We start from the raw sequence: 15,192 nt of genomic DNA, 5'->3' as shown, positions 1-15,192 counted from the left end.
TGCTAATAAAACCTTGTAGATGAGATGCATCCGACTACAAAGGGAGGGACAGGACAATAATTCGACAGAACCATGCCAACGATGTAAGCGCACCAACCGCGAATGCAATATACCAGAGCCGAGAAAGCTTGGGAGAAAGCGCGGTGCGACAGGTCGCTATCAAGGATTTGAAAAAGCCTATCGGAAAATGCAATCGGAATTAAAAAAGGCAAAAACGTCTCATACGGGCGAGAATGATGAAATGGACAATTTCGTCTCAAGTGAAGAGCCAGTTCTAGACCTCTTATTCTCCAACCACCCTACTGAAACAACCGACTCCGCCCAAACATTACTGCAATTAGGAGCTCAAGGCTCTTGTGCCCCGTGCTACAGCTCGGCTGTGCCAGCTGTACAAGATGATGAGTCGTTAGCAAATTTTGTCTCTCCTGTGTCCCGCAGCGGCGAACTCTCTCAATCCAACCGCGAACCAATCAGTAATCCTTTGGCCTTACTGGCAGATGCCTCCGATGCTGCCCAAGCCTTGGAACTGAATTCAATATCTGCCAACCCTTCACCGGGAACGAATGAACCATCTTCTGCGGCGCACTTGTCATCCAGCCAGTCAATCGGTCGCCAACTACTTCATCGACCAGGTTACGTGTCACTTGGCTTAACATTGAACAGGGATACTCTCGAAGCAGGAATAGATACCCTGGTCGGTCCTTCCGAGCACCCGTACCGTTACTCGAACTATTTCAAATCGTCTCCACAGGTGCCTCTACGCGATGTTGGCCCCGATGTTGACCCAGTGGACCTTGGTTTGGTGACCATGGATGAGGCCTGTTATTTGTTTCCAGTGTAAGCCAATACATTAGCTGCTCTATGGATCTACACGCACTGATCAATTTTAGGTATTTTGTCCGCTTGCATCCAGTCAATGGAATCCTCGACCCGATGCTTCACACGCCGGATTTCGTGCGTTCACGATCGGCTCTTTTGTTCACCTGGATACTGGCTCTAACTGCGCAATTCGATCATGGGTCAGCATCAGTCGCTAAACGATTACGCCTCCATGGCGAAAAGCTCTCCAAACACGTTCATACCTGTGGATATAAATCGGTTGAAATCGTTCAAGGCTACTATATCTCATTACTATCAGCCACTCCCGCAGAGACACTGGCACAGGAGCGTTCGTGGCTCTACACGGTATACGCCTTTGGTGTAGCAGCCGAGCTGGGTCTAGACCAAGGTTCCTGTGTCAAAGATGCACCACCTTCGAACTCGAACAATGCTTCCTATTCTAGAAACCATGATCCAGCCTCTACATCACTCTCAGGAAGCAACTCCCCACGTTTATTACTAGAGTACCCTTCAAAAGATCCGACCGAAAATCAACGCATGACGCGAAACCGCGAGAGAACCTGGCTGAGGATTTTACTATGGGAGCGCGCAAGCAGTGCAGCCTGTGGTAGAATACACACTTTCCCAGAAACAGACTTGACACAAAGCGTCGACAGCTGGTGGCTCCATCACCTAGCGGATCCCACAGATAAGCACACATGTGCGTTTATCATCCTACGACGCATTCTAGCATCATTACAAAATGAACTAAGACACCAAGCTCATTTAACACACGTTGATCCCCATTGGGTGCGAGAAATGGTTGATACAAGTCTAAGACCGTGGTGTGACCGTTGGTTAACATATCCAATGCCCAATGTAATCACATCGCCGTCTGAAAAGCTGTCTAATATTTTCCTTCATTATGTTTATCTCCACGGAAGGCTTTGGACCTTGTCATTTGCCCTTCACGGTTCCATAAGTGGGGACCAAAATATGGATGCAATCCGAGCTGATTGCTTTGAGGCTGCCGTTAAATCTTGCGAGCTTGCCGTACACGATTTACATAATATCGGAGAGCCATTATATTGCATGTTGGCTCCGACTTGGGCTATGATATCCTATGCCGCAGTGCTGGCTTTGAAGCTATTCCCCGCCTTGTATGGATCCCGCGTCGGAAATGACGTGGAACTTCTTGCTTTGCTCAGTCAAGTTGCCATTCAATTAGAGCGCGCAGGCACAACCCCATCGCATCGATTTGGAATTGCTGCATTGCTTGGGAAGCACCTTATGATGATCCTAAGGGCTAGAGCAGCGGGACTGAAATACTCAAATCAACTTGGCCAGACTGGAGCAGATGCGTCCTACACCAGCATAGGTTTTGATGACGGGGCAAGACAATTTATGCCACAGCAGTCCCCCAATTCGAAACCGTATGAAGCTCTCATCTCCGATTACGATCCGTTCTTGACTACAGCTTCAATGTCTACTCAGGAGGATTTAACGGGTGAGGGATTTGCTGAATTCTTCCGGGAAATTTTCGGGCCTGGATTTGGAGGTGTCTTTTGACAAATTTGGCCAAAGGAAACTTGAGAAGGACAGCTATTGTTCATGTAATTTTAGCGTCTAATGACCATACATCTCTTGGTTCTATATATTCTTTATTGCCCAGCCAAGTTAGCATTGATTTTACAAGAGCCTTTGTAAATTAGATGGAATTTCATGAGTTTTTCCTATTAATATTAATCAATCGATATTTGAATCTTTTGGTTTGTTTTCTAATAAAACGGCACGCTTTAATATAGATGATCGACTACCCCACTCGGTGCATTCTTTAATGCACCGGTTTGTGGAGGTGGCGTGTAGTGGCGTCAACAGCTCGGGTATTCGATCATCCTTTTGTTGTATTAATGGAACTAATAACCCCAGAGTTGAAGGATACAAGCTACCAAATCTGGAATTATGACAGTTTCTTGGCCTCCATCTAGAGCAAATCCATTGGGTATCGCCACGTTGTCCCTTGGCAACTGGCGAGAGCATCGTTTAGAACCCCGACTAAGATCCGCAGCCAAATCGGGGTATGAATGGATCGACCTATTTGACGAGTGTTGGGCTGCGTACCTGGAAGAACATGGACTGCCGGGAGACGAACTTTGGGAACCGACTGCAGAGAATCTGCAGGTTGCTCGAAAATTGGCTCGTCTTGTCAAATCATTAGGGATGCGGATTGCTTGCACCCAGCCTCTTCGGAAAATCGAGGGGATCAAAGATCCAGCGGAACGTCAGGCTGCCTTCGATCTAGTTGCCAAGTGAGATATACCTTACCTCGATGACGAAATAGCGGTAACTCGATCATGAAGTCTGAACTAACTTCCTACTATAGACGATTCCCATTCATGCGCGCATTTGACACTGATCTTGTCTTTATGTGTGCGAATATCCGCACAGATGAGGGGGTAACATCTGATCTCAAGACGGTGGCGAGGGACCTCGCGGAACTGGGTGACATGGCGGCTGCTTATGCAAAGGCTGATGGTGGGCGCATGTTAAAAATTGGGTACGAGGGCCTATCTTGGGCAACTCGAAATACATGGTCAGCCTCATGGGAAGCTGTGCGATTTGCCAACCGCCCTAACGTTGGCCTGATCGTGGATGCCTTCAATGTCCTCGCCGTCGAGTTTGCTGATCCGTACAATGTTGCTGGCCACGGGCGGATCTACCCAACCTTGGAGGAATCTCTGGATGTTCTTACCGGGTCGCTCGCGTCATTGGTGTCGATGGTACCAGGTGATCGGATATTCTTCTTCCAGTGCGGCGATGCGGAGTTGATGAACCCCAAAACTTTCCTCCCTCCAACTGACCCGGAAACACCAGCACTGCTCCCATGGTCGCGAAGTCATCGGCTATATCCTCTTGAGAAGTCTAGAGGTGCGTATATGCCGGTTGAACTTGTCACAGCTGCTGTGCTTGCCACCGGGTACCAAGGCCCAGTCTCACTTGAGGTGTTCAATGCATCACTGAACCAACCAGGACAAATGGTTCCGGCAGAACATGCTTCTAGAGGAATTAATGGTCTTCACCTCTTGTGTGAAACAGCAAAGTCCAGTCCAGCATTTTGGCAAAACCACGGTGAACGGAAGAATGCTATCGCACAAGTATTGCACCGGCTCCAGTCAGACGAACACAAGCCTAAGCTCTGAAGAACATGTATATTTTGATCATAACCGAATCTGAAAGTAATCGAGTGTATATATTGGACTTGAGAGCCCTCTTTTCTCTTTTTGCTCTAGTATCACTGCTACGTCTAATGTCTAATGTCTACTATTTGCGTGGTAAGTACATAGCAATTAAGTTTTTTTTTTTTCCCCATTCAATATTTCTTAATTTATATTTTGAAGAATTGAAGAATTAAAGAATCAATTGCTATATCCCTGAACTGGAGCTCGGCGTCTCCCGCAAGGTCCCCCCCTCATTCTGCCCCACACGATCACCTCATATTAATCAGCTTGACGTTGACATCAACCCCCCTCACCCCCGCCATTTCCAAAACCCCAAGTTTTCTTCCGTATCTCTCTTCTCTTGATATCTACATTCATCTCAATATGACTACACTCAAGTCCGGCGATTCGTTCCCTAACGACGTGGTCTTCCAGTATGTAAGCCCCCAACCCCCGCAAAGAACGATGCTGATCTCTCTCCAAGGTACATCCCATGGAACGAGGAAAGTGGTGAAATTACCTCCTGCGGCATCCCCATCAACTACAATGCCTCGCAGGAGTGGGCAAACAAGAAGGTCGTCTTGTTCGCCGTTCCCGGTATGTTTATGTCGATGTTACCCTCTTAGCTAAAGGCAAAATGCTAACGTGTAAATCAAGGTGCTTTCACCCCGACCTGTTCCGTCAGCCACGTGCCAGGATATATCCAGAACCTGCCCAAGCTCCGTGAGAAGGGTGTCGACATTGTCGCCGTCCTTGCTTTCAACGATCCATTCGTGATGAGTGCCTGGGGCAAGGCGAACGGAGTTCGCGGGGATGACATCGTGAGCATAGTCCCACTTTCTACGTTTTTGCGACTAGTATTGATTTATATGAATAGCTTTTCCTCTCGGATCCCGATGCCAAATTTTCCAAGAGCATTGGCTGGGCCGATGAGGCGTCGGGCCGTACAGGCCGTTATGCGATCGTTATCGATCACGGTAAGGTCAGCTATGCCCAAATTGAGACCGAGAGGGGTGTTGTCAAGGTATGTAATTTCATCCTCCGTTTCCGCTCCTTCTGGTGGCTAACAGGTCAATTTGTCTATAGAAATCCGGCGCCGATGCGATTCTTGCTTCCCTTTAAATACACGAACTATAAAATACCCTCTGATCAGTACAAATCCAATTCCAAATGTCCTTTAGAAGCATGTTTCTTTGTGAAATATAGGTCCTCCTAAGGAGGTGCACAAGATGCAGCTTTAATCAACATCTACGGTCTGAATCAGTGTACTTCGTTAAGAATGATTATATAATATACCTATCCAGAGCTTGAATTGAAAATGAAGAGTGGGAGGTCTATTTAATCATCTAAGAAATTCCAAATCTAGCGAGAAATAAGTGCGAAAAAGCAAAAGATAAATCTATATAATGCAAAGCGTTCAGGTGGTATCGTCAAATAAAATGCTGGGAAATGCAAGCCCGAAGGTTGCTAACCAATGGGAAGAGTCAAGTATGTGACAGAACACGGTCGTGAAGATGCAACTCCAAACCAGCATTGACACAGTCAATATGCAAAGGCTCGGCAGCTTGATATATTTTGTCCTTGATCACAGCTTCAAGTACATCAGGTCCAGAGCTGGCAACCTGATCATCGTCATCCGACGGAACGTTTTGGAACGCACCCTCGATATCGACACGCTTGAGTTTAGGGAAACGAGTCCGACGACTTTTGATCACGGATTGTAATTGTAAAACCAACATTCCCAAATATCTCTCCTCGCATCCTTCAATGTAAAGGGTCTCAAGCGACGATGGGAGACATTCCATGAGAGGTGTGGTCGGTTCGTTCTGGTATCGAATATCCAAAAGATTTGGTAGTCTCACGCGCACTTCTTTCAAGGCAGTGAAATCAACAAGGGAACCAAACCACTCGTCGTGGGATTGGTTTAACCCCGCAGCGGTGAACGGGTAGTGGCTGCCATAGTGGTCCAGCCACAGTGTTTGCAGGCTCTTTTTGCTATGAGTCAGAGAGCGATAGAAGGCGGATGGCTGGTAGCCATGCGAAAGAACATGCGAGTCCGAGTGCTGGTATTTAAATGACTTCAGGTCGGCGCATGAGCTAACCAACATCTCCATGCCATGATTCCCACTACTCGCACGCAAATCGATATCGGTAATCGAGGAGAATCCAAGGCGTGGCTTTTCATCATCCGTTGGTTCCTCAGAGAGTGGAGTTGGGGAGCTAGGGTCCACTACCGAGTTGGCTGTGATAGCACGAACAGACGGTAGTTGGAAAAATGGCAGGAGCAATGTTGATGATAACTGAGTCTCGGATCCAGCAGCATCCAGGTTCTCGTTGTGATCGAGATCCTCCCGGTGATGCAACGAAACCTCGCGTAGGTGCCGGAAGGCTGGTTGGACAGAAAATGGCTGTTTGCAATCCACGGCCCTTTGCATGATCTGGTCCAAATATGGAGAGTTTGTCGTATATGCCAATGAAAGTTTCCTGAGCTGACTCAACAATGGAAGAATGAGCGCAACCCAGGCGTCAGCAATGCCTTGTTCGAGGCGCTGGGCCCATTGATCACTTTCGAGCGTTGAGCATGATACATCATCCAGCCATGCTCTCAAAGATGTCGAGGTCTGAATTTGGTTGCAGTCATCTTCCGATACGCTTTTCGCATGCCAGTCTGTTAGGTCTAGCTCCCGAACGGCCCGCGCCAGCGCAGGTCGTTCCAGTATGGCATGGAGGAACGAATTGGCATCTTGCCAATGGTTGATAGACGCCTTTCGATATACCAGTGGGAGGAAAAGCTTATGAAAGTGCCGAGAGACAAAGATGAGGTTTCGTCGGTCTTCTTTCTGTTCCAGTTGCTCTCCTACCAAGAGAAGTACGTCATTGGGCAGCGCCAGCTCCATGGTAGCACATTCGAATAACAACAAATTTAGCCCGACAATGTTCAGTATAGATGGAAATCGCGGGGAAATAGTGAAAGAAAGAACCACGAAATCAATTACAGACCAAATGAAGTGTACTATTTAAGATCAAATTTCTATCGCAGATTTGGCCACTGGAAGATCAAACTTTGATCCGATCCGGCCAATGTTGGGGCGCCATGTCCCGGTGGATCTATATCCCGACACTCTGAGAGGCTGCAAATCGTTAGTTTCCACTTTCGAAAAATTTCAACGTCCTAAACCCGACACAATTGCGTTTGTCGAAGGTTTGCCGATTTCTCGGATTCTAATTCCGACTTTATTCATAAATATGAAGGAAATGATTGTATCCAGTTCTCTGCGGAATCCCCCGAATTTCATGTGGATAGGTGGGGGTGTTTAGGCCTGAGGGGCAGAGATTGACAGTTGAAGAGCCACTTAGGTGCATGTGCAGTTATTGCGACGATACTCCGTAGTTAATATGGTGTCCGAGAGTCGTAGAGTCATAGCGTTATCTGGTATAGACAGTTATCCTTCACGTCGCTTCGGAGTGATAAAAAGTCCACTGAGAACAGCAACGAAGATACTATATGGACACCGAGTAGCACGCGAATACAAAAACCGACGATAACGAAGGTGGATCAGCTTGAGTGGGCTTGCGGGTGATAGTGGAGCGAGGTAGCTGGGGATCAACCTGAGACATGGGACAATGTTGGACTTGGATGCACAAGGGCAAGACCAGGGTAAGAGTGTTGAAAATCCCAGGGTCTCTCAGACTAGACCATGTTAGCGAAAAATTTCGCACGCAATTACTATCAACACACGATGTCCGGTACACCTCACTAGCTTGTTGATCAACGGTCCATCTTTCGGGGATTTCAACGTTAATATCCACTCCCGCGGATGCCGCCAATTTCCATCAATGACCACTCAACCTAGACACGTGGCTTAGGTCGGTGTATGAGTTGATATAGAATTCGTAGTGGAAATACTGCGCACTCGTACCCCTTGGTCAACGTCATGCCAGCAAAAGACTTTAGATTGACCCCAATCTATTTTTAGTGACAAAAGTACTTTCAGTCTTAATCCCTAGACCTCCAAGGAATTACTCCATTCGGGAATTCATTGGGAAAACACAGCATAGACGATGTATCCATCTCTCTAAGACGGAATATAGTCATTGCCTTGGTACAATGGAATGGGAGAGATAGGTGTTCGTCATAGGGTCAAGACAATGTCGGGAAATACATGGAAATTATAAGCTCAAACAAAGCAGAGCAATCTTTGCGGTCAATTCAAATTGGTGCCAATAGTTGTAGCAGAGGCTGTATCTGATATGCCTTGAACATCTATGAACCACAATTGGAGAGCGGAAATCACAACAACAATCTCCCAATTTTCTCCCATGGTACCAGTCAACCCAGCGCCCATGAAGGCGAATCGAAACCCTTTCGTCATGCTCCAAGAAGCGTTGTGTGCGATGAGAGCCACGATCTCTAATCCGTCGCTTGTATAACCCCGGGGGCGCTCTTTTCTGCTCCCGCCTACATTGTTCACCGGTCCTGTCAACCGCACTAATTTCCATCCATATGAAAAACCAACAAGTTCTTTGATTTCATTGCCATGGCTCTTACGCCACTCAAATCTCTCCCGTGTTGTTCCTTTCGCACCCACGGATGTTTCGAACATATGGGTAGGCGAAAAGTGCTTCAACGATCCACCGGGAACGACCTCCACAATGGAGTCTTGACGTTCAGACCCTGGACGAGGTGGGAGTGTGATTATGACGGGTCTGCTCCTTCCCCACTTGTCACCCTGAGCCATTGCCATTGCCGGGTGCTTGTTAGTTGGACCATCGTGTAACACGATTGTGGGTTTGTTATTGAAAACAGTCGCGGGGGTTGACACCGCGTATAGCTTTTCGTCCGCGGTCGGTCCAAGGTGGAATGTGTTTGTAAGTTTCCATTGGAAGTATCCGTTCATGGCGGGCGGAAATTTGGCCGTTGCTGATGTACTGCTAGATTCACATGCAGTATATGACGGTGTCTCATATTGGGGGGCTTGAGCCGCAGACTGCGGGTCGTGCTCTGTATAAGGTGGTGGTAAGCTGTCAAGTGGATTACTTGGGTTTGAACGAGACGGTAAATCGGTCGCTGTGCCCATTATGTGAAATTCGCGGAGAGAAGGTGGAAATGAAGAAACCTGGGAAATGAGAATTCGTGCTAAGTAGCCCCCACATTTTGACCCCCAACGCCACAGGCGTCAGACCTCCCGATATTGTCCCAAGTGATCACTTGTTAAACCGGTGTCATTTTCATCAATCTCGAGATTTATATTCTCTATGTATTAGCGACGGTGTTAGGGAGATTACCAGAAAAGAGTGTCGTTTTGCACTGATCCGATGCTACCTGACCGGCAGCTTCAACTCGATGTTTTCTTGCATCCATGGATATGGATATGGCCATTATGTGCTCACGTATTTTGATTTTATTAAAAACCTCGAATGTTCCTTGTGTTCGTAAGGGGAGGGAGACTATTCACTATTTCTCTTGACAACCATGTCCCTTGAAGATAGACTGTGTAAATAAAAACCTTTATAACGAATATTCGGACTCAATGGAGCTCCCACATGAACCTGATATATTTACCTGGAAACATTGACCGAGAAACATCATGTGTAGGCATTTTGCGGGGAATGCAACCCTAGTAGCTCCATCTTGTGAACATGTTACAATAATATACCCGATATTGGAACCATGAGACTGCTGGTTAGATGTCGTATTTGGCCCCAAACCCAAAGGATGCCGTATGATTCATTCCTAGAAAAATGATCTGCACAAGAAATATCCGACCACGGATCGATTAAGTAAGGGCTGGTTTCCAAGGTTACATCAAACGGTCGGGATTCGATCAAATAATTGGTTTCATGGATATTGTAACCAGTCATTTGTGAACTTATGGATCAACCTATGAACCACTCCTATGAGAAGGGTAGACCTATAGATAATGACCAAGGTCAATACAACTATCAAGGCCCGTGCATAGTTGACTCATTTTTGCCCGTGCGTCTATACTCCGTATTGACCTAACAGCTACCACTACCTCACCTCAGCGGTTTAGTCTATTCGGAGTATTGCTTGACAGCTATCACAATTCGTTCCGGTTGTCTATTTCCAATGATTATAGCGCACAACACCGGTCTTACTGGACAAGGAATCATAACCTTCACATAAGATACATGCGCCACTGCCAGTGTGATCGTCAAAGCGCAGCCCTCGCAAAGCTTGTGAAGTCTACGGAGCCAAGAGCTGTAAATCATTGATCAAATCCATCATCCCTCAATAAAGGATTGCTGGTGCGACTGGGCAGGCCTTTCAGGACAAAAGAAGCAACGGTAAAGATGGAGCTAGAGGAATTCTATAGGTATAGTGGCGTCAATTATGTGCTAGGCTTGGGGCACGGTCCCAGATGAAGCTAGCAAAATTGAGGGCAGGATTCAAGCAGTTGGTTAAACACATTTTATCGGGCCGACTGTTCACAATCTGGACTACATGGATTCTCAGCCTCGGGGCAACATTGTAAGTTGCAAATAACGATGGTGGATCACATTTTAGTACCGGCTAGTAAGTGAGTCGGAATCAGTTGCGAGGGACACAGGGCGGGAAATGACACTAGGAAGCAAGCATACACCTCAGGCTGTTGATTTTATTTGATTGATTTGACTCGGCAGGGAAATCACTTGCGCCATATTTGGAGAACAGGGGTGCCAGACATCCCGGTGTGTTTATGACCTGGTAAGAGGGGGAGGCAGGTGAAGTTGATACATCGTTCCCGATTGTAGTTACTACAAGGGATTCTTTCTGCGTCATTAATGGCGATGATAGGATAAAGAAATCGAGTTCTAAACGACCTAATCTTGGTGGTCAGCAATTGTGAGCAAACAGCCCCTTTGTTTCCGGATTTTACTCCGAGAGCGAAAGGCTGGTGTGGCATGTTTGAACCTGGTAAGCGTAGCCTTGATGGCCCACTTGGCACCTTAATTTGCGGCTTTGCAGGGTGCGCACTCAATCCTCCAGCCCCAACCGCAATGTGGCGCTTTACAGGTGTGCCAAGAGACTAGCTATAGTGCCCCCTGGGGTTTGGAAGAGCTCCTGGGTAGAGCCCCTGGGTAGAAATGCCCCAAGGGTGGTACACCAGTCAGTTAGTATGGAAATTTGCTTCCAGAGTGTCGTGTGCTAGTCGGGTCGTACCATGGACACGAGTGTTTCTTGGTTGGACAAACAGGTTAGGGGGTGTTGTTTTATGGATGTGCCGTGTTACCGAATCATAACGGGAGAGGCGTGTTGCCAAGGAGAACTGACCGCCATCCGTCTCGCGACGGCGTCCATGGGTCCCGAGGTAATTCAAGCCTCTCGTAAGCCAAGATTGAAACTTCGACAACACAGAACGGCTGCCGACCCTCATTATGATGATGCTTGGTTGTTGATACCCTATTGTGGGAAGTTGGTTTTGTATTTTACCTGTTCTTTGTTTCGTCGCTAAACGAGGGGGAACCAGCCATGGATGTTCCTTCCACCAAGACCCTTGAACAAAATAGGCAAATGTCCGACATGCGATGATACCATGTGGCTTGAGGTGACACATGAAGTTACATACACTAGGGAGCTAGGTGGCATCTGACCACAAACTAATTTGATATTCAGCTGGTGATTGGCGACTTGATAGATTCTAAGGTTCCAAGGTTGGCTTTGGCAGGGTCATATTGAAATGGAAAAGCAGGATTCTCTTTAGTGTTTATTATAGCGTTTTTCTGGGTTCTCCGGACGGAGACTCCGTACGGAGTACTAGTTTATACATCCGTTTATAGTAGCAATGCACCTATAAAGCAGGTATTCCGGGGAACCCCAGATACGCTTTTCCCCCGCATCTCCACACCTCCGCGTTTGCCTTTATGATTTTTGGGTTGCGCCTTTTCCCGTTTGGGCGTTTTGCTGTTTTGCTGTTTTACTGTTTTACTGTTTTACTGTTCTACTGTTCTACTGTTTTAATGGTTTCGTATTTTCGTTCAGCTTTGTTTGTATCTTTAAAATCCCTCACCCTTGCTCCTCGTTTCTTTCTTTTTTCTTCTTCCTTCCTCCATCTTTGATCCGACTCCCTTGCGGAACTTCATCATGGGGTACAAGATAACTAACATCTATGTCATCACCACGGTGGCCGTCATCGGCGGTGCACTATTCGGTTTTGATATCGCTTCTATGTCTGCCATGTAAGACTTCTCGTCCCTTAACGAGGTCAAGGTGAGGGATTATGATCGCTGACTATCTCTCACAGTCTTGGCACCCAGCAGTACAAGTGCTTCTTCAACCAAACGGGCACCAACTCGGAGGGGCTATGTGGTGGCCCTACCTCTGCCAATCAGGGTGGTATCTCAGCAGCCATGCCTGGTGGTTCCTGGGTTGGTGCTCTGGCTTCCGGTTTTGTGACAGACTATCTGGGTCGCCGTGGGGCCATCCAGTCTGGCTCAGTGGTCTGGTGCATTGGTAGCGCCATCGTATGTTCCTCTTTTGGAATAGCCCAGCTTGTCGTTGGCCGCTTCATCAACGGCGTTTCCGTTGGTATCCTCAGCGCCCAAGTCCCCGTTTATGTCGCCGAGTTAGCCCAGCCCAGTAAACGTGGCCAGGTCGTGGGAGCACAACAGTGGGCGATTACATGGGGCATCTTAATCATGTTCTACGTCTCGTATGGCTGTAGTTTCATTACAGGCCCCCCTGCGTGGCGCACCCCATGGGGTTTGCAGATGGTTCCTGCCGCGCTGCTTTTTGGATTGGTCTTCTTGTTGCCGGAGAGTCCACGTTGGTTGGCCAAGAAGAATCGCTGGGAGGAGGCTCACGAGGTTTTGGCTTCGGTCCATGCCAAAGGTGACCGAAATGCGCCCTTCGTGCAGTCAGAGCTACAAGAGATCCGTGAAATGGTCGAGTTTGAGCGCCAAAACAAGGATGCCTCATACCTCGACCTTTTCAAGGGTCCTATGCTCTACCGAACCCACCTCGGTATGTTCACTCAGATTTGGTCGCAGCTCACTGGTATGAATGTCATGATGCTTTATATCACCTACGTCTTTGGTATGGCCGGACTCACTGGAAACTCGAACCTTGTCGCATCCTCCATTCAGTACGTCATCAACGTGGTGATGACCATTCTAGCTTTACTCTTCATTGATCGCTGGGGCCGCCGAACTCCACTTTTGGTTGGTTCAACCCTCATGATGGTGTTCATGTTTGCCAACGCTGGAATCATGGCATCGTACGGCAAGCCAGCTCCACCGGGCGGTCTCAACCATACCCCCGAACAGTCGTGGGATCTCTCCGACGCCCCCAAGGCTGCCAAGGGAGTGATCGCTTGCACGTATCTTTTCGTCGCCAGTTATGCTCCAACTTGGGGTCCTGTCAGCTGGATCTACCCCCCTGAGCTCTACCCCCTTCGCCTCCGTGGCAAGGCTGTCGCACTTTCGACATCGTCTAACTGGATCTTTAACTTTGCCCTATCCTACTTTGTCCCTCCCGCTTTTGAAAACATCAAATGGAAGGTTTATGTGGTCTTCGGAGTCTTTTGCTTCGCAATGACTGTTCATGTTTTCTTCGCCTTCCCTGAAACTGCTGGTAAAACCCTGGAGGAGGTCGAAACCATGTTTACCACCCCTGGCCTTACGCCCTGGAAGACCACCGTGCAATACCAGCATGTTCGCAGGCTGGAGCAGGGAGCGATTCAGTCGGAAAAGACCGCAGATCTTCACGCAGAGGAAGGGACCGCCCAAGCTCCCAAGTCCAGCGAGAAAGAGACCACCGTTTCATAGGTTGAATGTACACTCAGCCTTTTATGACACGGTACAACTGGAACTTGAGTCAGTACCTTGGCATCAAATGCGCCTTTTCCATTGCCCATATGGACTCATGAATCTCCCACCAATAGGATGGGCTGCTATTTATCTCTCTAAATTGTTGGGTTATTGTCCCTCGATTTCCTAATCACTATTTAACCGTAAATACCAACGGGATCCCAATCCCTCTTGCTTTTGCTTATACTCAATTTGTAATTTGTAATGCCGAGGTCAAAAAGGAAGGCGATGAGGTTATTTGTAATTTATACGGATTGTTCATTGCACCGCCCTTGTCTATCGGATATCCAACATCAGGTAATGTCAAAGTCACGTCTTCTTTTTTTTTTTTTGATGCAAATTCACAATAAATTCATAATAACACGTGACCTATAAAAAAATATTAAGGGGCGAGTTGACCATGAGCTGTTAGAGGCACCTAAGCCTGCTGTGGACAGCATTTACTCGTCATCATCCAAACCAGGGCAATTCTCGCTTGTCTTCGCAGTTATTTCTTTGTAAGGGCCTGGGAGGGTCCAGATGATATCGAAACTATATGAATGTTAGAGGAGATCGAGCGAAAACTATGACACGAGGGTTGAAGACTAACCTATCGTCCGGATAAGATGGTGCATCCTTGACTCCCAGTGCTTCCGCAATGTCCGTCAGTGCATCATGCTCCCAGCAAATCAGTATATTGGCTAAGCCCTTTCCATCGTATCCATAAACCACATCCTTGACACAATCTGGATCATCCCGATCGCAAGACGTATCAACAGTGAGGCCGAGATCTTTAGCCAGCGGCTCAACAGTGTCGTAGGGACGGGCGCGTTTGCCATCTGTGTCGTCCATGTTAGCCCTCGGTCTAGTCTATAATACTGCGCCCCGAAGCCGCACAGGGACAGGGTCTGATCATACTGCTCTTGGGCGTTTGTGCCATAATGTGGGTGATGTTGTACTCGGAATTCTTGCCGAAAACTTCGCGAAGGCATTGTGCACGTTCAAGCCCTTGTGCATTCAGTCCATTTCCTCCATCACTGGGTTTCTCTCCGTGTCGAATGAGGTAGACTGTGGGATCGCGTGCTGCTACAAGAGAAGCAATGGCGATTATACTGTAAGGCAAAAACCCGAGCATGATGTCGGATTACCTGGAAATGGTAGAAAGAGGGATGTTCACTTTACAGTAACCTTGGGAGCAACAGACTTATATATATGGGATAGTCTAATCCACCTGGGCGCGCTATAATCATAGCACTTGGCCAACCATTTTTGTGATCGGCAACCCATGAAACGTTCTTGGGATGTGATTGGTTGATGATTGGGACTAGGCCCTATGGGGTAAATGGGTCCACATGGCCCCAGATTT

General features: G+C 47.7%; 7 protein-coding genes across 7 annotated transcripts; 4 read left to right on the top strand and 3 right to left on the bottom strand.

Moving 5' to 3' along the window:
* Positions 1 to 241: 241 nt before the first annotated feature.
* On the top strand, positions 242 to 2,388 carry N7487_007998 (fungal specific transcription factor domain-containing protein; the record flags this gene model as incomplete). The annotated part of the gene is made up of 2 exons (XM_056875728.1): positions 242 to 837; positions 891 to 2,388. 2 exons carry the CDS (start codon positions 242 to 244, stop codon positions 2,386 to 2,388), a joined length of 2,094 nt encoding a protein of 697 aa, XP_056727916.1.
* A 393-nt stretch (positions 2,389 to 2,781) lies between these two features.
* On the top strand, positions 2,782 to 4,019 carry N7487_007997 (sugar phosphate isomerase/epimerase family protein; the record flags this gene model as incomplete). Its single annotated transcript, XM_056875727.1, has 2 exons — positions 2,782 to 3,128; positions 3,203 to 4,019. 2 exons carry the CDS (start codon positions 2,782 to 2,784, stop codon positions 4,017 to 4,019), a joined length of 1,164 nt encoding a protein of 387 aa, XP_056727915.1.
* A 402-nt stretch (positions 4,020 to 4,421) lies between these two features.
* Positions 4,422 to 5,159, top strand: N7487_007996 (peroxiredoxin family protein; the record flags this gene model as incomplete). Its single annotated transcript, XM_056875726.1, has 5 exons — positions 4,422 to 4,471; positions 4,522 to 4,634; positions 4,695 to 4,858; positions 4,915 to 5,061; positions 5,124 to 5,159. 5 exons carry the CDS (start codon positions 4,422 to 4,424, stop codon positions 5,157 to 5,159), a joined length of 510 nt encoding a protein of 169 aa, XP_056727914.1.
* Positions 5,160 to 5,521: 362 nt separating this feature from the next.
* Positions 5,522 to 6,934, bottom strand: N7487_007995 (uncharacterized protein; the record flags this gene model as incomplete). Its single annotated transcript, XM_056875725.1, has 1 exon — positions 5,522 to 6,934. One exon carries the CDS (start codon positions 6,932 to 6,934, stop codon positions 5,522 to 5,524), a length of 1,413 nt encoding a protein of 470 aa, XP_056727913.1.
* A 1,308-nt stretch (positions 6,935 to 8,242) lies between these two features.
* Positions 8,243 to 9,115, bottom strand: N7487_007994 (uncharacterized protein; the record flags this gene model as incomplete). Its single annotated transcript, XM_056875724.1, has 1 exon — positions 8,243 to 9,115. One exon carries the CDS (start codon positions 9,113 to 9,115, stop codon positions 8,243 to 8,245), a length of 873 nt encoding a protein of 290 aa, XP_056727912.1.
* A 3,008-nt stretch (positions 9,116 to 12,123) lies between these two features.
* Positions 12,124 to 13,805, top strand: N7487_007993 (sugar porter family MFS transporter; the record flags this gene model as incomplete). Its single annotated transcript, XM_056875723.1, has 2 exons — positions 12,124 to 12,218; positions 12,284 to 13,805. 2 exons carry the CDS (start codon positions 12,124 to 12,126, stop codon positions 13,803 to 13,805), a joined length of 1,617 nt encoding a protein of 538 aa, XP_056727911.1.
* A 482-nt stretch (positions 13,806 to 14,287) lies between these two features.
* N7487_007992 (uncharacterized protein) lies at positions 14,288 to 14,961 on the bottom strand (the record flags this gene model as incomplete). The annotated part of the gene is made up of 3 exons (XM_056875722.1): positions 14,288 to 14,378; positions 14,437 to 14,665; positions 14,745 to 14,961. 3 exons carry the CDS (start codon positions 14,959 to 14,961, stop codon positions 14,288 to 14,290), a joined length of 537 nt encoding a protein of 178 aa, XP_056727910.1.
* Positions 14,962 to 15,192: the final 231 nt, after the last annotated feature.

Source organism: Penicillium crustosum (genome assembly GCF_028827405.1).
Source record: "Penicillium crustosum strain IBT 35664 chromosome Unknown utg000003l_segment0_segment0, whole genome shotgun sequence".
NCBI classification, from domain to species: domain Eukaryota; kingdom Fungi; phylum Ascomycota; class Eurotiomycetes; order Eurotiales; family Aspergillaceae; genus Penicillium; species Penicillium crustosum.
This window is presented reverse-complemented; position numbering and strand designations above follow the sequence as displayed.